The sequence below is a fragment of the Coregonus lavaretus genome, assembly GCF_964263955.1.
Source record: "Coregonus lavaretus genome assembly, chromosome: 17".
Taxonomy (NCBI): domain Eukaryota; kingdom Metazoa; phylum Chordata; class Actinopteri; order Salmoniformes; family Salmonidae; genus Coregonus; species Coregonus lavaretus.
In genome coordinates this window covers 35,524,429-35,544,399 of record NC_140004.1, presented here as the reverse complement: position 1 = coordinate 35,544,399, position 19,971 = coordinate 35,524,429, and the positions used below count along the sequence as shown (strand labels likewise).

The window sequence follows — 19,971 nt, the reverse complement described above, 5'->3', positions numbered from 1 at the left end:
TAGAGTGCGGCCTTTCCTTTAAACGAATTGCACTGAACACACACAGTGCTGCTGTTGGCTATACCAACTCTAGCTAGTCTACTACTTCTTCAAGGATTCGTAAAGGTATTGTCATCTTTCATCTTCTACGCATTCACAGGACTTCACTTGTGAATGTTTGAACTCCCTCCAAGACACCCATTTTGCAATAACAGAAAATAGGGGCCATAATCTTTTATCAAAGTGGGTCTACACATTTCTGGAACGGGAATGCTCTTTGACATAATGTGATCCAGCTTTGGGAAACAAGTGGAAAATGACTGGAGGCTAAACAATTAATGACTGCTTCTTCTAAGGTCTGGTGCAACACACATGGCTGTAATGGGCAGCTACGGAGAGAGCAGGGGGAGAGCGACACATGTGAGAGGGTTGGTGTGATCCACAGGATCCTGATACTGCTCTCTGATGCATCTGTGGTTTTATTGTAATACGGGAGGCTGGGGTATGTTTATATTACTTGATCATCCCACTCTCTTTCATTGCTGAAGAAACTGCGTCACATTTAACATGATACAGTATGTGTATTAGCTAGATAAACGTACTTTCTTGCTTCAGATCAAAGTAGGCTTCCTGGGACTTTTTCCAGGCTACTCAGTCCGCTCAATGAGATATAGGCTCGGCTCTGCTCTGTTGGTGCTCTACCGCTCCCCTAGAGGTCGCCAACACGTTCATAGATAATCTCAGCCGATATCGGATTTGTTGTTGAAGGAAGTGGCCCTAACATAAATATGTTGTAATATCCGTTCTAGAACAGAAACTAGCTAGCTTGCTGGTAAATATGAATGTGAGGTATGGTGAGTGAGGCCAAACTAAATAATTTCGTAACACGTCATTGGAATTGCCAAACCACCTCTTTTTTTTTTTTCTTTCTCTCGAATGGTTTTCTGTTGCGCCTCACCGAACAAGTCGTAGCACAAACAAGCAAAAGAGATGACTGAGAATTTCGACCGAACTCCAGGCGCAGGTAGAGTCCGTATAAAGCCAAGAAGGCCCGGCCTCGCAGATGTAGGAGACGCCACATCTGTTTTCAACGAGAGTGAGCCTCTACGGCAACCTCGGACGTCTCCACCTTTGACTGAGAACACAAACACTAGTGAAGCTATCGGGGGAGGTAAGATTTGATGTCAGATCAACTATGCCTTTACTGTTAATTTAGCCATTTGTTTTAGCTAGCTATGCGTGTTAACATGTTAGCTAGCTAGGTAGGTAGCTAGTGTGTGAAGAAGTTACACAACATTCTAGCTCGAGGGCTAGAGCGCGCAAAATGCCCTGTTCGTTTGCACAGGCCTGCTGCTAGTGACAACCTAGCTAACTTGCAAACTATCGTCGTTTTAAAACGCCCCTAGAAGAATTGAATCCCTCTGACAAATTACCTAAGTAGCTAACTAACTAGTTGCACCTGTTACTAAATGAAGCGCAAGGACGGCGGCCAAATCACGTCACATGACAAGCTAGGTCCCTGCCACCGAGTGTCCCTGTTACAGGGTAAGCACATTACCTAATGTGCCACTCAGACCTCTATTGCTAGCTACGTGTACTGAACAATAAATCTTAATTTGCTTCCTCAGAAAGCAGAAGACCAAGCAAACCCCACCAAGTCATTCACAACAACAACACTCCTGCCTCCAAAGTGAAAAGTGTGGAAACTCTGGTGAAGACCTCCATTCTGTCAGCCAATGCACTGGAGTTCTACCCTGCCAGCTTCTCCCCCTATGAGGTGCGAAAGCAGTGTTCCCCCAGTGATCCTGGAAACCCAACCAGGGTGCAGGCTTTTGTTCCAGTCCAGTACTACTAACACACCTGGTTCAATTAGGGTAATCACCAAGCCCCTTATTAAATTAGATCTGGTGTGATGGTGCTGGGTCGGAACAAAAAGTCTGTACACCCTGTAATAATGCATAATGATAATGGGTTGCCTAGTGTCTCGGCAACTGCACTTCACCTCATCCACTACTAATGAGTAGCTCTCAGCTGGAAGTACTGGCAGTAGCTACTAGCTAGTTTCTATATTTTTCACCAATCCTTGATTACCTGTATTCTCCATTTTAGGATGGCAGTGATGGCTATTATACTGAGACGACATTGGCTGAATTGGTTGAGGAGTTTCTCAGCCACCTAAACTCCTCGCCGGGGTCCTTTGAGATGGACATTGAGTACATAGTAAACATGCTGAACAGCTGGGTCACTACTGAGGAGACGCTGCAAGAACTGGTGGAACTCATCTATACACAAGTATGTGTATCAACACACACACAGTTCGGTCATCTACGTGCTTATTAATTTAATAGCGATGTCTGTACTGTAGTTTACTGTATTTTGTTTTACTGTATTTTTTTTCAATTTGTTCTGTTCTGTTGTTCCATTTTGTCTGTTTTTGCAGTCTACTGCTATCCCCAATTTCTCGTACACAGGGGCAAGGCTCTGTAACTTTCTGTCTCATAACCTCGTACTCAGCCCAGCAAGTGGAAACTTTCGTCAGCTGTTACTTAAACGGTGAGCTTTGTTAATATTAGAAAGTAACATCTTATGATTTCATCACAAGCTTAATCCTGATGCTTCACCACAAGAAACACTTGTAGCCATTTATACAGAAACCCTGTCTCTCACTCTGTATCTGGGTGCTGTAGGTGTCAGACAGAGTATGAACAGAGGGATGTAGCGGTGCGGGGGGACCAGGAGACACAGAAGAAGTTCCATGCCTATGTGCTCTTTCTGGGGGAGCTCTACCTCAGACTAGAGGTGAGTAGGAGCGCCTTTGTCCTGTCCCAGTCTTTTGGGGGTATTTATGTCTCTGTGGGTCTGTTGAATTGAGCTGAATTTTATTATTATTATTTGGGTAAAAACATATACAGCAAAATGTACATTGTATTCCAAGAGAATAGCACTTAAAAGTATTAATTAAAACACTTGTTTCCAAAGTGACACTTGATGGTAAAAACAATTTCCATTTCAGCTCCTCACAACTTTGACACTTGCCTCCAATAACCCAACCTCCTTCCATAACTCCTCCCCCTAGATCCATTTTGAGTTGATAATAAACCCTAGAGGATGACTGAACCTGACCTCCTGTATAATTGATTGTATCAGGTGAAGAGTGCAAAGGGGCCTCCTTCCCGTGCTGAGATCCTGCTAACCGCCCTGAGGGACCTGATGGATGCCCTCTTATCTAACCCAGTGGACGGAAACCTAATCTGTGCTGTCAAACTGCTCAAGGTGATTTCGCAAGTTTTCTGATCTCTAAAGTCAAGCTGGTTCAATGTTCCACGTCATCTGTGGTACAGTTATTTACCTTCTTTCAAGAGAAATCTGCAGGCTACAATCCCAAGTGAATGGAAAAGATTTTATTGTATTACAATGTAATAATGTTTATATTGTCAAGTTTGTTATAATGTGCAAGACAAATTCCCCTTTGTTACATTAACTTTTATCTGTGATGTCATCTGTAGTTGACAGGCTCGGTTCTGGAGGATGCATGGAAAGAAAACGGGAAGTCTGACATGGACCAGCTAACCCAGAGGATTGAGAACATCTTACTGGACTCCCAGTGCAGCAGGTGCGTGTGTGTATGTGAGATGAATGAAGTAGCAATGACCAGAGACTGGCTGCTTTGTGTTTAGTAGACACTCTGTCAAAACTACCTCTGCCAAATGTAGAAGTCAAATGAAAGCTTCTTAGATTGGATTAGATAGAAACTGGTCATATGAATGACTGACTGTGTCTGTTGTGTGAAGGAGATGTTGTTGATGCCGAGTGAGTGATTGAACAAATTAATAAAAGACAGTCTGTGTGTCCATCAGAGATGTGAAGCAGATGTTATTGCGGCTGGTGGAGCTGAGGTCTAGTAACTGGGGCAGAGTCCACGCTGCTGCTGCTGCCGACGCTACACCTGACAATGACCCCAATTACTTTATGGTGAGGAGTTGGGGCTAGAAATCAACACTACTCCCTCCATCTAAGCTTTTAAACTTCTCAAGTTTCAAGCCAGCTCCCAGCTTTAACCCATGATCCAAAAGGAATTGGCACGATCCACCATTTTGGGAAACTGGTTTAATGTTCAAATTGAATTTCATGCCTACTAACCTTTTCAACGCTGTTCTTTGTGCGTTTCTCCTCTCAGAATGAGCCTACGTTCTACACTGCAGACGGCACTCCCTTCACCGCAGCCGACCCTGGTGAGTATATCACCATTATTCATCAAGGTAAAACCCTGCAAACGCTTTGCATTGTCCTTAAATGTATGTTTTGGTGTTACAGAATATTCAGAAAAATACCAGGAGATCCTAGATAGGGAAGATGACTATTTCCCAGAGGATTGTGAAGAGAATGGAAATGAATCGTGAGTATTGCTAAATGACAAATGTATTAATTGTCTATACAGTGATTAGTTGTGGTCATGTTCTTTGCTCTTTCAGTTGACTTGGTTGGATGTGTTTGAGTCATGATGGTACTAAATATGTATCTGTGGTTCTAGAATATTCCTCTAATTCTATAATGTTATTCTGTAGTTGTAGAATATTCCTCTGTAGTTATAGAATATCCCTCTCTAGTTCTAGAATATTTATTTGTGGGAGCCAGTCAAACACACCAAATAGGTCAGGCAATCCAGTGCCGTTGTTACTAATACAATTGTAGGATTGGTCTTGTCATGTGTCCATATGCCAATGTCACATGACCTGAGAGCAGCGTGAGGTCGTTGACTTGTGGGGCCAGTGTGGGTCAGTGTGATTGTCTAGCCCACAATGCAACAGGGGAAGCCAGAGCCTCCTATTCAGAGTAGTCAGCAGATGGACCAGAAAGGGGGGTTAGCTTACCCCTTTCTCACTCAACTGTGTGTGTGTGTGTGCGCCTTTTGGTCTTTAGTGGTACACTGAACAGCTTTTGAAATAAACCTGTAAATAACCTTAATGAATTTGCCTGTGCTTTGTTCAGTTCATTCTTGATCTTAATGAATATACATCATTGTTTGTGTTCCAGATCGTTCAATGACGAGGATGAGATGGACCCTGAGATCGAGGAAGCTTTTGAGAAGTTCTGCCTAGAGTCAGAGAGGAGACAGCGACAATGAGACCAGCATGAGAGCGCTGCGAGAGACTGAACTGGCACATACCTTTCGTGTTTGACTTGCTGGAATGTTTGCGACTGGAAAAAATCAAAGAACAAGCGATATGTTTTTTTTTTTTGGGGGGGGGGAACAATACAGTGCATAGTTTGCTCTTCGTGGCACTTCACTTACAGGTTTTTTTCTGGCTGGGATTTGTGTTGGTTGGAAGATATGGTACAATCAACTGGATCAATAATCTGCTGAGTTATACCAACTGTTTTGAGTTTGGCTTTTTTGGGGGGTGGGGGAGTTCCTTCTCTGCTTTTGATTCTTTCAGAAACACTTATTTCCCTTGCTCTTCATCTTAATGCCGCAGGGGAAATGTGTGCTGTGGATTTCAAACACTACTACGTCTGTGTTTACACAGACACCCTAAAAACCCAACTCTAGATATAGAAAGAAAATCAATATTATTTTCCGACTGTCCACACTCAGTTTTACATGTGACCCATATCAGATTTGCGCATTTACACTGATGTAGCCTCTGAAGTAGCACACGGATTAAATGCTATTACTGTTACTTTACATTTTGGGGTGGTTGTTCTGATGACTGCAGGTAATGTGCCAACAAACAAAAAACTTCTGAGCAAAACTCTGATCTGAGCGTCCAGACTGAGGTCACATATAGATAATCAGAATTGTATCAGGATTGAGATCCACATATGGATGTGGTATTAATCTGAAGTCAAAAGATCAGATTCCATGGGGTTTTGTGCTGTTTACACATTAGGGGAAATAGCAGATGGGTGTCAGATGTGCAAATAATTGACAATCTGAATAGGCTGCTATGTCATCAAATGTGTGTGGAGTTTGATTGCATACTAACTGTAGAATCAACGACAACATAGGGTTCAGCTACAGGGAATACTGCAGGGGCTTATTCAGTTGGAGGCAACACTCAGACTATTGCAGATACTAATGTGATGTATAGAACGGATACTGCACTGCATCGGATGTTGCAACACGGTAAATAAATACAGTATTCAAGAGAATTGTCTGTTCTATATAGTACATCTCTGCTTTCAATGTTCTGAATGTTGCACTACTGAACTCCAGGGCCGTTTGTTAATTATACATCTGAGGAGTTGGCCATTTATTTCAGTTTGATGGTCAACCACCCTTTATCAGGCTATGCATTTTAAGGTGGTGGATTTGTGAAACTAACAAATGAGCTTCAAATACTGAATACCAACAAGTGGCAGAAAACTGGCCATAAAAGAGAACTCAAATGTTGCTTAAACTTTAGGGGTGTTTTTGTTCTTTCTTTTACAGGTTCAAATTAGCCTTTTTAGAATGTTAAGTTATTTAACAGAATTGTTGAGTAGTACTGTCTGTTGCTGGGAAGTGGGAACGGTATTGTTTTGAATCCAATTTGTCAGTTGAACACGGCTTTAAACCTTTTGCAGTAGGCAGTTTGGAACTGTGATTAAGAAACCACTGCAACCTAAATCTCTCAGGGTGGATTACACAGCAAATTTAAAGTTGTTTTTACCATCATCAATTGATGAAACAAATTAAAAGGAATGTTTGTTTTATAGTTTGTAAATATTCACAGTATTGTTTGTCTGCAATAAATTATTTATAATATGAATATTTCACTGACACTAGCTAGACATCCATCATTGGCGACAGATGTTCATGCGAATATTCTAAAATCTGCATAAAGAAGTACACACAAAATGTACTTTTTCGCTTACATTTTCAATTACTGAATAAAATCTAAAGTTTAATGTGTTTCCATCACATTTTCAAATCTACCGATAGTTTAGTCACAAATTTTGTTGCGTTAAATAACAAATGTGCCTACTCTGGTCTTGGCATGTGCGCTCCAGCCAACATCTCGCAGATGCTGTGCGGGTAGGCTAGTCTATATGATGAGATTACTATGGATAAGAGCGAGAATATTTATATTTGTCAAACGGCAGTCATGTTCAGTGGTGGAAAAAGTACTCAATTGTCAATTAAGGTAAAGATACCTTAACAGAAAATGACTCAAGTAAAAGTGAAAGTCACCCAGTAAAAAAATTCAGTAAAAGTATTTGGTTTTAAATATACTTAAGTATCAAAAGTAAATATTGTTAAAATGTACTTAAGTATCAAAAGTAAAAGTATAAATCATTTCAAATTCCTTATATTAAGCAAAACATATGGCACCATTTTCTTGTTTTTTTATTTACGGATAGCCAGGGGCACACTCCATCACTCAGACATCATTTACAAATGAAGCATTTGTGTTTAGTGAGTCTGCCAGATCAGATGCAGTAGGGATAATGTGGTCCTCTGTAGCTCAATTGGTAGAGCATGGCGCTTGTAACGCCAGGGTAGTGGGTTCGATCCCCGGGACCACCCATACGTAAAAATGTATGCACACATGACTGTAAGTCGCTTTGGATAAAAGCGTCTGCTAAATGGCATATTGTTATTATTATGACCAGGGATGTTCTATTGATAAGTGTGTGAATTGGACCATTTTCCTGTCAAAATGTAACGAGTACTTTTGGGTGTCAGGGGAAATGTAAGGAGTAAAAAGTACATTATATTCTTTAGAAGTGTAGTGAAGTAAAAGTAAAAGTAGTCAAAAATATAAATAGTAAGGTACAGATACCCCAAAAAACGACTTACAGTGCTATGAAAAAGTATTTGCCCCCTTTCTAATTTTCTCTACTTTTGCATATTTGTGATACTGAATGTTATCAGATCTTCAACCAAAACCTAATATTAGATAAAGGGAACATAAGTGGACAAATAACACAAGAATTACATATTTATTTCATAAACAAAGTTATGTAACACCCAATTCCCCTGTGTGAAAAAGTAATTGCCCCCTTACACTCAATAACTGGTTGTGCCACCTTTAGCTGCAATGACTCCAACCAAATGTTTCCTGTAGTTGTTGATCAGTCTCTCACGTCGCTGTGGCCCACTCTTCCATGCAGAACTGCTTTAACTCAGTGACGTGTGGGTTTTCAAGCATGAACTGCTCGTTTCAAGTCCTGCCACAACATCTCAATTGGGATTAGGACTTTGACTAGGCCATTCCAAAACTTCCAATTTGTTGCTTTTTAGCAATTTTCATGTAGACTTGATTGTGTGTTTTGGATCATTGTCTTGCTGCATGACCCAGCTGCGCTTCAGCTTCAGCTCACAGACGGATGGTCTGACATTCTCCTGTAGAATTCTCTGATACAGAGCAGAATTCATGGTTCCTTCTATTAAGGCAAGTCGTCCAGGTCCTGAGGCAGCAAAGCATCCCCAAACCATCACACCACCACCACCATGCTTGACCTTTGGTATGATGTTCTTACTGTGGAATGCAGAGTTTGGTTTTCGCCTGGCATTACTGGAACCATGTCGTCCAAAAAGTTATACTTTTGAATCATCTGTCCATAGAACGTTCTTCCAAGAGTCTTGATGATCATCCAGGTGCTTTTTGGCAAACTTGAGTCAACTTTTTGGACGAGATGGGTCCCATTATGCCTGGCGAAAACCAAACACTGCATTCCACAGTAAGAACATCATACCAAAGGTCAAGCATGGTGGTGGTGGTGTGATGGTTTGGGGATGCTTTGCTGCCTCAGGACCTGGACGACTTGTTATGTGTTATGTGTGGATTCTTTCAATATACGTGTTACCTGAAAAGCACAGTAGATGGCGCTACGCTCATTTTGGCCACAAGTATGTACAGTAGAAGGAAGAAGGAGAAGAAGAAGAAGAATCATCATCCAATGGGAGCACACCTTTCATGTTGCGGGAATTTTGTTGTTGACAACAACGCTGCTATAAGTAATTTGGTTTACTATCTAGCTACCTAGAATATATAAAATAACGTTTACGATGACCAGCAGCAGCACTAATATCAGTTTGATGATCATGTACGAGGATGAGTCGGTGGACGTCCGTTACGTAGATGATTCCCGTTTGCACTTGTCGCCCTGTGGCTCGGAGTTCGTGTTGGAGAAAGCTCCTGCACGCTCTGCACATCCTCTCCAGTCTAGCGAGAAGGTTCGACAGAGGACCAGGTTCGCCACCAGCAGCTACAAGGTAGGTAACATCAGCAGAACCGAATCTCATAATAAAAACAACCCCTATTTTTGCCAATCCTGACTTGTCAATATTCTAGGACCTGATGCTTGGTGCTTTGGAGTTCAGGAACGAGTATGCGACTCGACCTTACCTGCCTGAAGAACTAATCCCTGACGACCACATAAAGGTAACGTTAGCTAGCTAGTTAACACAGTTTTGCTAGCTATTCGTTTTTTTGCGAAATAAATAAATAAATTACCACATAATGCCTTCACTTAATTTTTGTGTAATTGGGATATTTTCAATCCTCAAATACACATCACACAATTTCCCTCGTGTAACAGGACATTATTTTGCCCACAGTTATCCACTTACCACAGGAAACTACCTAGTTAACCTTTCACCATTGAGATTGTGCTTTTCACCTCGTCTTACAGCAGGTCTTCAGCATTGACCCAGAGGTGGAGTGGCCTGCATGTCCTTCCTGTACTGCTGAGGTGGGATCGAACCGAGAGACCATCGTCAGTTCAGTGGAGCGGAGAGCCAGTCTGCTGCTTTCTCCCTCTGGAGAGGAGTTCTCTATAAGCTTCACCTGCAGGCTTAGTCACAACCAACACCACAGGCCTCAGAGCCGAGAGCCAAATAGGTCCGTCACTGAACACACACAGCAAAACAACCAAACCTGTAGGTCAAAGACTCCATCTCAACAGAGTAATGCCTGTGCTGAGCCCAAGGTAAGGCTTGCTATGGAGCAATGCTCAAAGTGCGCCGGATTCTTGAATGTTGTTTATGTTTTTTATTTCAATGTCAATGTGGTTGTTTGAAGCCAATGGTAAGTTTCTTCATTATGCTGACAATAAACTTGTAAATTCAAAGCAAGGAGAGGTATACCTGTCCACCAGAGTGGTCCAGCACCACTCTGTCTCCTGTGTTCCTCTGGTGTGGCGCTACCCTCTGTCTTTGGCCCTTCACCTCTGGTGCGCCCAGTCCCAGCCCTCTGGAGAGAGGAACAGGGGAGACACAGAAGAAGAGACAGCCAGGGGGAGAGACCAGACTGAGAGAGCAGTGGCAATGCCAAACACATCCAGAGGAGAGAGGAGGTCTCACCTGCCCCAAGCCCTGCCTCTCAGATGCCCCTCCCCTCATCAGCACAGGTTGATTGATTGATTTTATTTTATGATATGAAAATAGACATACAGATATCACTGCCAAAACTGGTAGTGTATAATTATCTGCATGTAAACATCTAGCAGTAAACTGTAGAGATGTATGTATTTTTACTGTAGGTGGAAGTTCAGGCACTTTCTGGTCCAAGATGAACAGGAGCCGGACCAAGACCTCCCTACAGAGCTGGTTAAGGTGGTGTGGTGCCAAGGGGTGCTGTACAGGTACCTTTCTGCAGGATGATACATATTCACTTGACTTGATTTGAATAGGCTACTGTTTCGTGTTATATAGATGATTAGTTAATGAGATACTATATTCAGCAATCATAAATCATAGAAAGCAAGTCACACCTCAACTGTTAAAAAAGAAAATAGTTGTTTGTTGACCAACCTTGTGTCCAGTTATTTTCTTCTGTAACCATTACATCCATCTGTCCTGTCTGTCTGTTTCTCCTGTCCAGGATAGTGGATGGAGCCATCCCAGTCGTGGAGGTTTCTCCAGGGGATGGTTCAGTCATCAGGTCTAACGGAGTTCTGGCCAGCTACTTCACCCACCACAGAGCTGGCCCTGGGCCTGGAGAGGTACAATACATCACCTAATCCAGGGTTTCTGTTAGCCGGTAATAGCCGGCTTTTGTTCGATATTTGTTTTTAGAAAAGCCGATAAATAAAATTGCCACCGACCAATTGTCCGGGAGAAGAAAAACCCCCATTGTGAAATAATGCTTTTTAGCCTATTCAATGTTGGAAATACCAGTCGATGTCAATACATTTGACTTGTCATGCTTATCGGTCTATAAGTTAATTTGCCTAATTTAGTGGAATATAATTGGCATGTGTTTACTGCATATTCGTTATGTATGTTATCACACGTGTACAGCATACAGATACAGAGCCTTTGAGCGGAAAATCTACAGCATCTCAAACAGCAAACATAGGCAATGGAAGGCAGGCTTCATCAGTGCGTCACACACCACTATGCAATGAGCTGTAGGCAGTATGCATTTTGAAAACATACACTACCGTTCAAAAGTTTGAGGTCACTTAGAGATGTCCTTGTTTTCGAAAGAAAAGCAATTTTTTTTGTCCATTTAAAATAACATCAAATTGATCAGAAATACAGTGTAGATGTTGTTAATGTTGTAAATGGCTATTGTAGCTGGAAACGGCTGATTTTTTTATGGAATATCTACATAGGCGTACAGAGGGCCATTATCAGCAATCATCAGTCCTGTGTTCCAATGGCACGTTGTGTTTGCTAGTGGGAGTGGGAGGCCCCAGTGCACAACTGAGCAAGAGGACAAATACATTAGTGTCTAGTTTGAGAAACAGGCACCTCACAAGTCCTCAACTGGAAGCTTCATTAAATAGTACCCACAAAACACCAGTCTCAATGTCAACAGTGAAGAGGCGACTCCGGGATGCTGACCTTCTAGGCAGAGTTGCATGAAAAAGCCATATCTCAGACTGCCCATCTTTTATTTTTATTGGCCAGTCTGAGATATGGCTTTTTCTTTGCAACTCTGCCTAGAAGGTCCGCATCCTGGAGTCGCCTCTTCACTGTTGACGTTGAGACTGGTGTTTTGCGGGTACTATTTAATGAAGCTGCCAGTTGAGGACCTGTAAGGCGTCTGTTTCTCAAACTAGACACTCTAATGTATTTGTCCTCTTGCTCAGTTGTGCACCGGGGCCTCCCACTCCTCTTTCTATTCTGGTTAGAGCCAGTTTGCGCTGTTCTGTGAAGGGAGTAGTACACAGCGTTGTACGAGATCTTCAGTTTCTTGGCAATTTCTCGCATGGAATAGCCTTCATTTCTCAGAACAAGAATAGACTGACGAGTTTCACAAGAAAGTTATTTGTTTCTTGCCATTTTGAGCCTGTAATCAAACCCACAATTGCTGATGCTCCGGATACTCAACTAGTCTCAAGAAGGCCAGTTTTATTGCTTCTTTAATCAGCACAACAGTTTTCAGCTGTGCTAACATATAATTTCAAAAGGGTTTTCTAATGATCAATTAGCCTTTTAAAATGATAAACTTGGATTAGCAAACACAACGTGCCATTGGAACACAGGACTGATGGTTGCTGATAATGGGCCTCTGTACGCCTATGTAGATATTCTATAAAAAATCAGCCGTTTCCAGCTACAATAGCCATTTACAACATTAACAATGTCTACACTGTATTTCTGATCAATTTGATGTTATTTTAATGGACAAATAAATTGCTTTTCTTTCGAAAACAAGGACATTTCTAAGTGACCCCAAACTTTTGAACGGTAGTGTATACTTAATTGTTTGAAACCGGAATGTTTTAATACATAGTATGAGGCATGTCTTACCTTGCTTCAAAGTAGCCTAGCCAAAATCGGACCATATCCGTGGAGGCAATTATTTTATATCAACTTTTGTTTATTGTCTGGTAGCCAAAAGCACAATCCTAGTCATATTAGCAACCCATGCTAGTTGATCCATATTAGACCCCCCATCTTTCAAACATTTCTAATGGCTATTTTCATCTCTGTCACATAAAACTGCTCACATGTGCGGTGCCCTTTTGACAATGGTGTTTTCCCGCTAATTGCATTATGGAATGAACATCTGCGCGTAGTCTACTGCCTTGAGCACATTGCTTCGCTTATAATGTTAAGAAATAATAGTTTATCAACATTTTTAAGTTAAATGTTCTGATCTGTTGCATCTGACTCAATTGCTTAAAAAATATATATATATTATGTAGCCTAGGCCTATTGGTTGAATGACTTTGGGATCTATCGTCGCACAACTGTCCCAGAGTCTGTTAGGAATAGGCTATTTCTTTCTCGACAAGCTGACCATAGAACATGTTAACTTTTCACTAGCCTATGCCAATCTACTATCCCCATAGTAGAAAAGTTAACATGTTGTTGGCTGAGGTAAAGTAAATGTGGACAGTTATTCTAACATCTTCAAAGTGCACATCAGAATTCAGTAAGAAGGACCGCACATCGTTGCATCCTCGACTTGCATGTTCTGTTAATATGAATTACCATAATCTAAATGTGATTTCTGTCATTCTGAGCACCGTGAGTAGACGTTCTAATCAGGTTACCCACCCAATGTATGTGGGTCGGGTACATTTCTCGAATGTCCGGTAAATTAAAATGCTCTGGGTCAAATGTCCTGCTCCACATTTTCCTGACAGAAACCCTGACCTAATCACGCTTCAAAATTACACATTTACTGTTGAGGGTGCCCTTAAAATAGCTGTTGATATTTCCCTAAGACTTGTGCTACCCTGTGTGCTCCTTGTAATTCGAACCCTGCACAGAGTAGCAGTCTGTCATGTCATTTATGCGGGCTATATCCTATCATGTGCTTGTATGCAGTAGAAAGCCATCTTTTTTAATTACCATATCATACTGATTTTATGGCCGTACAGGCTTTTACAGATGCTTCCATGATTATTTGTGGAATCTTAAACAGTTTTGGGATGCTGACACAAATCTAATAGGAATTCCAGTATGTGTGTAGCTATATGTTTTAGGACAGACTGATAGCATTGCTCATGTTGTGGTGTTTCCCCTAGGTAAAGGATGTAACGTACCACCTGAGCAGCCTCCCCCCTGACACACCTGGGCAGGCCTACTCTGTGTGCTCTATGGTGACTGGAGCCAGCAGGTGAGATACCGCCGTAGACCTGGACCAGCTCTGATGACTACGGCTAGCACACCTGTAGACATCAGGCAGTGCTACTACCTTGTTATTTAGGTACACAGACCTGCTTTAGCAGGTAGCTTAGTGGTTTAGAGCGTTGTGCCAGTAACCGAAAGGTCGCTGGTTCTAATCCCCGAGCCGACTAGGTGAAAAATCTGTCGATGTGCCCTTGAGCAAGGCACTTAACCCTAATTGCTCCTGTAAGTCGCTCTGGATAAGAGCGTCTGCTAAATGACTAAAATGTAAATGTAAATGTAATTACTGTAAATCAACAAAACCCTTCATGGTTGTGGCCAATTCAATTTTAACTTCAAATTCTATTCATGGGTACCCTCCAATATTATTGCCATTGAGTTCTTTTGAGTTTGTAAGAAAGGCATTTCACTGTACTTGTGCATATGGCATTGAAACTTGAAACTGAAACGTTGTTTTGACAGGATCCTGAAGTGCTACAACCAGGCCAGGCACTCTCTAAAGCTCCCTGCTACACCGAGCTGCTTGAACAAGGTTAGACCACACATCATCCATACAGTTGTGCGTGTTAGTTAGTCGATTGTGTATTGGTGCATTGAGATGCATTGTATTTTTCTCTCTGTGCAGGAGACCAGTTCTGAGCCCTTTGTACAGGAAGTACACATTTCTGAGTCTGGTTTCATTAATACCACTGAAGCAAGACAAAGCAGGTCTGTGTACCTAAATCTTCAAAGTTGAGACATTAATGCTCAGCTATGTTGTATTGAGTGAAATGTATTTTTAAATGGTGGCACTAAGTGTTGCACTTGCTAGCATAGCAATTTTTTGCTAAGTAAAATATTATTTGTTTTCTGTTTCAGGCCTAACTGTGTTGTTGAAGAGCTGGAGAAGATCAAACGCTTCAACTGTATCCTTAGTGTCACTATTCTGGGTGGCTTTTATGGATAATAAGCCAGGGTAGGGTACATGACTGTTTCTGAATTCTACAACACTAGGTACATTGTTGTCTTTAGCAAGACAACACTACATTGGCTTTAGAAGAAACAGACCAGTCTAATGCATCCAGGCTAACAGCTACAGTGCCTTCAGAAAGTATTCAGACCCCTAGACCTTTTCCACACTTTGTTGTGTTACAGCCTGAATTTAAAATGAATTAAATTGAGATTTTTTTGTCACTGGCCTACACACAATACCCCATAATCTCAAAGTGGAATCATGTTTTTTGAAATTTTTACAAATGAATGTCTTTGAGTCAATAAGTATTTAACCCCTTTGTTATTACAAGCCTACATAAGTTCAGGAGTAAAAATGTGCTTAACAAGTCACATAAGTTGCATGGACTCAATAATAGTGTTTAACATGATTTTGAAATGACTACCTCGTCTCTGTACCCCACACATACAATTATCTGTAAGGTCCCTCAGTCGAGCAGTGAATTTCAAACACAGATTCAACCACAAAGACCAGGGAGGTTTTCCAATGCCTCGCAAAGAAGGGCACCTATTGGTAGATGGGAGGGGGGAAAAAATGACATTGAATATCTCTTTGAGCATGGTGAAGTTATTAATTACACTTTGGATGGTGTATCAATACACCCAGTCACTACAAAGATACAGGCATCCTTCCTAACTCAGTTGGCGGAGAGGAAAGAAACCGCTCAGGGATTTCACCATGAGGCCAATGGTGACTTTAAAACAGTTACAGAGTTTAATGGCTGTGATAGTAGAAAACTGAGGATGGTTCAACAACATTGTAGTTACTCCACAATACTAACCTAATCGACAGGGTGAAAAGAAGGAATCCTGTACAGAATAAAAATATTCCAAAATATACAGTGCATTCGGAAAGTATTCAGACCCCTACACTTTTTCAAAATGTTGTTACGTTACAGCCTTATTCTAAAATTTATGAAATTGTTTTTTTCCCCCTCATCAATCTACACACAATACCCCATAATGACAAAGCAAAAACTTGGTTTTTAGAATTTTTTTGCAAATGTATTAACAATACAAAATCTACATTTACATAAGTATTCAGACCCTTTACTCAGTACTTTGTTGAAGCACCTTTGGCAGCGATTACAGCCTTGAGTCGTCTTGGGTATGACGCTACAAGCTTGGCACACCTGTATTTGGGGAGTTTCTCCTATTCTTCTCTGCAGATCCTCTCAAGCTCTGTCAGGTTGGATGGGGAGCGTCGCTGCACAGCTATTTTCAGGTCGCTCCAGAGATGTTAGATCGGGTTCAAGTCCAGGCTCTGGCTGGGCCACTCAAGGACATTAGAGACTTGTCCTGAAGCCACTCCTGCATTGTCTTGGCTGTGTGCTTAGGGTTGTTGTCCTGTTGGAAGGTAAACCTTTGCCCCAGTCTGAGGTCCTGAGCGCTCTGGAGCAGATTTTCATCAAGGATCTACATCACCAACAAACTATCATGGTCCAAACACACCAAGACAATCGTGAAGAGGGCACGACAACACCTTTTCCCCCTCAAGAGACTGAAAAGATTTGGCATGGGTCCACAGATCCTCAAAGTTCTACAGCTGCACCATCGAGAGCATCCTGACCGGTTGCATCACCGCCTGGTATGGCAACTGCTCGGCATCCGACCGTATGGCGCTACAGAGGGTAGTGCGTACGGCCCAGTACATCACTGGGGTCAAGCTTCCTGCCATCCAGGACCTATATACTAGGCGGTGTCAGAGGAAGGAATATTTAGTAAATATTTTCTTAACTATATTTCTTGAACTGCATTGTTGGTTAAGGGCTTGTAAGTAAGCATTTCACGGTAAGGTGTTGTATTCGGCATATGTGACAAATAAAATGTGATTAGATTTTTACTTTGCTCTGTTCATCTTTCACTCGATCCTGACTAGTCTCCCAGTCCCTGCCGCTGAAAAACATCCCCACAGCATGACGCTGCCACCACCATGCTTCACCGTAGGCATGGTGCCAGGTTTCCATCCCCGGTTGCTCAGTTTGGCCGGACGGCCAGCTCTAGGAAGAGTCTTGGTGGTTCTAAGCTTCTTCCATTTAAGAATGATGGAGGCCACTGTGTTCTTGGGGACCTTCAATGCTGCAGAAATGTTTTGGTACCCTTCCCCAGATCTGTGCCTGGACACAATCCTGTCTCGAGCACTACGGCCAATTCCTTCGACCTCATGGTTTGGTTTTTGCTCTGACATGCACTGTCAACTGTGGGACCTTATATAGACAGGTGTGTGTGCCTTTCCAAATCATGTCCAATCAATTGAATTTACCACAGGTGGACTCCAATCAAGTTGTAGAAACATCTCAAGGATGATCAATGGAAACAGGATGCACCTGAGCTCAATTTCGAGTCTCATTGCAAAGGGTCTGAGTACTTATGTAAATAAAGATTTTATTTTTAAAAACCTGTTTTCACTTTGTCATTATGGGGTATTGTGTGTAGATTGATGAGGATTTTTATTTATTTAATCAATTTTAGAATAAGGCTGTAACGTAACAATGTGGAAAAAGGGAAGGAGTCTGAATACTTTCCGAATACACTATACATCCTGTTTGCAACAAGGCACTAAAGTAATACTGCAGAAAATGTGGCAATGCAATTCACTTTTTGTCCTGAATACAAAGTGTTACATTTAAGGAAAATCTAATACAACACATTACTAAGTCCCACTCTCCATATTTTCAAGCATAGTGGTGGCTGCATCATGTTATGGGTATGCTTGTAATCGTTAAGCACTGGGGAGTTTTTCAGGATAAAAAATTAATGGAATGGAGCTATGCACAAGCAAAATCCTAGAGGAAAATCTGGTTGTCTGCTTTCCAACAGACACTGGGAGATGAATTTACCTTTCAGCAAGACAATAACCTAAAACACAAGGCCAAATCTACACTGGAGTTACTTACCAAGAAGACAGTGAATGTTCCTGAGTGGCCGAGTTACAGTATTGACTTACATCTACTTAACAAATCTATGGCAAGACCTGAAAATGGTTGTCTAGCAATTATCAACAACCAATTTGACAGAGCTTGAAGAATTGAAAAAATAATCATGGGCAAATGTTGCACAATCCAGGTGTGGAAAGCGCTTAGCGATTTACCCAGAAATCACGGCCAAAGGTGCTTCGACAAAGTATTGACTCCGGGGTTTGAATACTTATGTAAATTAGATATTTCAGTTTTTCAATATATTTGCAAAGAGTTCTGCAAACATGTTTTCACTTTGTCATTGTGGTGTATTGTGCGTAGATGGGTGAGGGGAAAAAAATATATTTAATCAATTTTGAATTCAGGCTGTAACACAAAATGTGGAATAAGTCAAGGGGTACGAATACTTTCTGAAGGCACTGCACCTGTCCTTGATTAGCAATAGGCTAATCAGTGGATGATCTGTTTTCTTTAACCGGCTCTACCCAGTTCTGTTGGAGAACAGTCACCTTCTTAGAGCCCAGAGGGGTTCTACAGCGGTGGGCTGTGGTTCTAGCAGTTCTAAAGAGCACGTGGCCCACTGTGAGCCAGTCAGCGAGAGCATCGCGGAGGCCCTCCAGAGAACCTTGAAAGCCATCCAGGATATCGACAACCTCCTCTCAGCCACAATGCTATCTGGAGACACCGCTGCCCTGCATGACGGATAATACAGTCCTGCGTGATGTGTGATGGAGGGTTTAGTGTCAGAAAATACTTATTGTAAATGAGAAACATGTGAAGCAGTGAGAATTATTAATTGTTTTCAGTTTCACTAAGTAAGCCTTGTCAGCATCAAATGCAACCTTCATCTAGTGGCAGTTTCAGACAGCAGGAAAAAGAAAATAAGAGTTTTCCATGATTGTGAGGCTCAGATATATGTCATGGTGTTGACTTTAAGAGGGACTCTAACACCTCCAGCTCAGCAACAGCCTCCACCCGTGTGTGGTTAGACATAGTGGTTAGACTAGACTCAACCGAAAGAAGATGGGTGTGTTGAAACTAGGCAACGGTTTGTTGAAAAATTATTCAAATTAAATACATTATTGTCCATCTTATTGCAATTCCTGTACTGTCTTCATCTGATATCATGAGGCTTATTATAGAGTGACAATCATGAGTAATAAGTAATTTAAAGTCACCTGTCGTGTCTATTTGACCTTGTTGTCAGTGCTCTTCGAAGAGTACAGTTTAATTTAAAAAAATAAGTGCCATGATTTCTCATTTTGAATCACTCCTCAGTTCATGGTGGTCTCACTTCAGTAGGACTGGAAAGAAGAACTCAGAAGGAAGTGGCTGGAAATGACTTTTGTTTTGTGTTGTACTCTACAGGATGCGTGCCATTTATACTCTACAAAGTGTTGATGCCTCCCACAGTTGTGTCAAGTTGGCTGGATGTCCTTTGGGTGGTGGACCATTCTTGATACATACAGGAAACTGTTGAGCGTAAAAAACCCAGCAGCGTTGCAGTTCCTGACACAAACCGGTGCGCCTAGCAGCTACTACCATACCCTGTTCAAAGGCACTTGAATCTTTTGTCTTGCCCATTCACCCTCTGAATGGCACACATACACAATCCATGTCTCAAGGCTTAAAAATCCTTCTTTAACCTGTCTCCTCCCCTTCATCTACACTGATTGAAGTGGGTTTAACAAGTGACATCAATAAGGGATCATAGCTTTCACCTGGTCAGTCTATGTCATGGAAATATGTTTTGTATACTCAGTGTATGACTAGTTGTGTTTTTGTGGTGTGTATTTTGTAACTTTTGTACTGATGATGATGTCAGTGTGTTTAGCGCTGCAGAAAATGCTGTTGAATGTCCAAAATCAGCAATGGGAGAAACTGTGATGAAAAACACTTTTATTGCTGCTTTCTCCTCAGAGAATCATGGTGAATCACTCTTTCTCATGTCACTTAAATTATTAAATTACAAAAATGATGGCTAGACCACATCAACGCAATTACTTTCCTACAGGCCTATGGATTGCTTATACATAGAAACGTAGCCTACTAAGCAGCTACTGT

At 41.6% G+C, this 19,971-nt stretch overlaps 2 protein-coding genes across 2 annotated transcripts; both read left to right on the top strand.

Moving 5' to 3' along the window:
- The first annotated feature begins 784 nt into the window (after nt 1-784).
- On the top strand, nt 785-6,870 carry LOC311144994 (polyadenylate-binding protein-interacting protein 1-like). The gene is made up of 11 exons (XM_084181204.1): nt 785-1,150; nt 1,608-1,756; nt 2,089-2,271; nt 2,420-2,532; nt 2,667-2,778; nt 3,127-3,252; nt 3,486-3,592; nt 3,837-3,951; nt 4,157-4,211; nt 4,294-4,375; nt 5,014-6,870. Exons 1-11 carry the CDS (start codon nt 970-972, stop codon nt 5,102-5,104), a joined length of 1,314 nt encoding a protein of 437 aa, XP_084037330.1. The 5' UTR covers nt 785-969; the 3' UTR covers nt 5,105-6,870.
- A 1,970-nt stretch (nt 6,871-8,840) lies between these two features.
- cUnh5orf34 (chromosome Un C5orf34 homolog) lies at nt 8,841-19,157 on the top strand. The gene is made up of 11 exons (XM_084180534.1): nt 8,841-9,181; nt 9,261-9,350; nt 9,601-9,897; nt 10,040-10,317; nt 10,450-10,551; nt 10,791-10,911; nt 13,897-13,988; nt 14,462-14,531; nt 14,625-14,707; nt 14,858-14,904; nt 18,397-19,157. The coding sequence occupies exons 1-11, from the start codon at nt 8,975-8,977 to the stop codon at nt 18,612-18,614; spliced, it is 1,605 nt and encodes a 534-aa protein (XP_084036660.1). The 5' UTR covers nt 8,841-8,974; the 3' UTR covers nt 18,615-19,157.
- The last annotated feature ends 814 nt before the right edge of the window (nt 19,158-19,971 follow it).

Excerpts from the sequence above, each read along its gene's own strand:
- LOC311144994 (XM_084181204.1), top strand. The coding sequence starts at position 970 with ATGACTGAGAATTTCGACCGAACTCCAGGCGCAGGTAGAGTCCGTATA. Across the intron at positions 3,253-3,485 it reads GTGCTGTCAAACTGCTCAAG|TTGACAGGCTCGGTTCTGGA; the intron begins GTGATTTCGCAA and ends TGTCATCTGTAG. Across the intron at positions 3,593-3,836 it reads CTGGACTCCCAGTGCAGCAG|AGATGTGAAGCAGATGTTAT; the intron begins GTGCGTGTGTGT and ends TGTGTCCATCAG.
- cUnh5orf34 (XM_084180534.1), top strand. The coding sequence starts at position 8,975 with ATGACCAGCAGCAGCACTAATATCAGTTTGATGATCATGTACGAGGAT. Across the intron at positions 9,898-10,039 it reads ATGCCTGTGCTGAGCCCAAG|CAAGGAGAGGTATACCTGTC; the intron begins GTAAGGCTTGCT and ends GTAAATTCAAAG. Across the intron at positions 10,912-13,896 it reads CTGGCCCTGGGCCTGGAGAG|GTAAAGGATGTAACGTACCA; the intron begins GTACAATACATC and ends TGTTTCCCCTAG.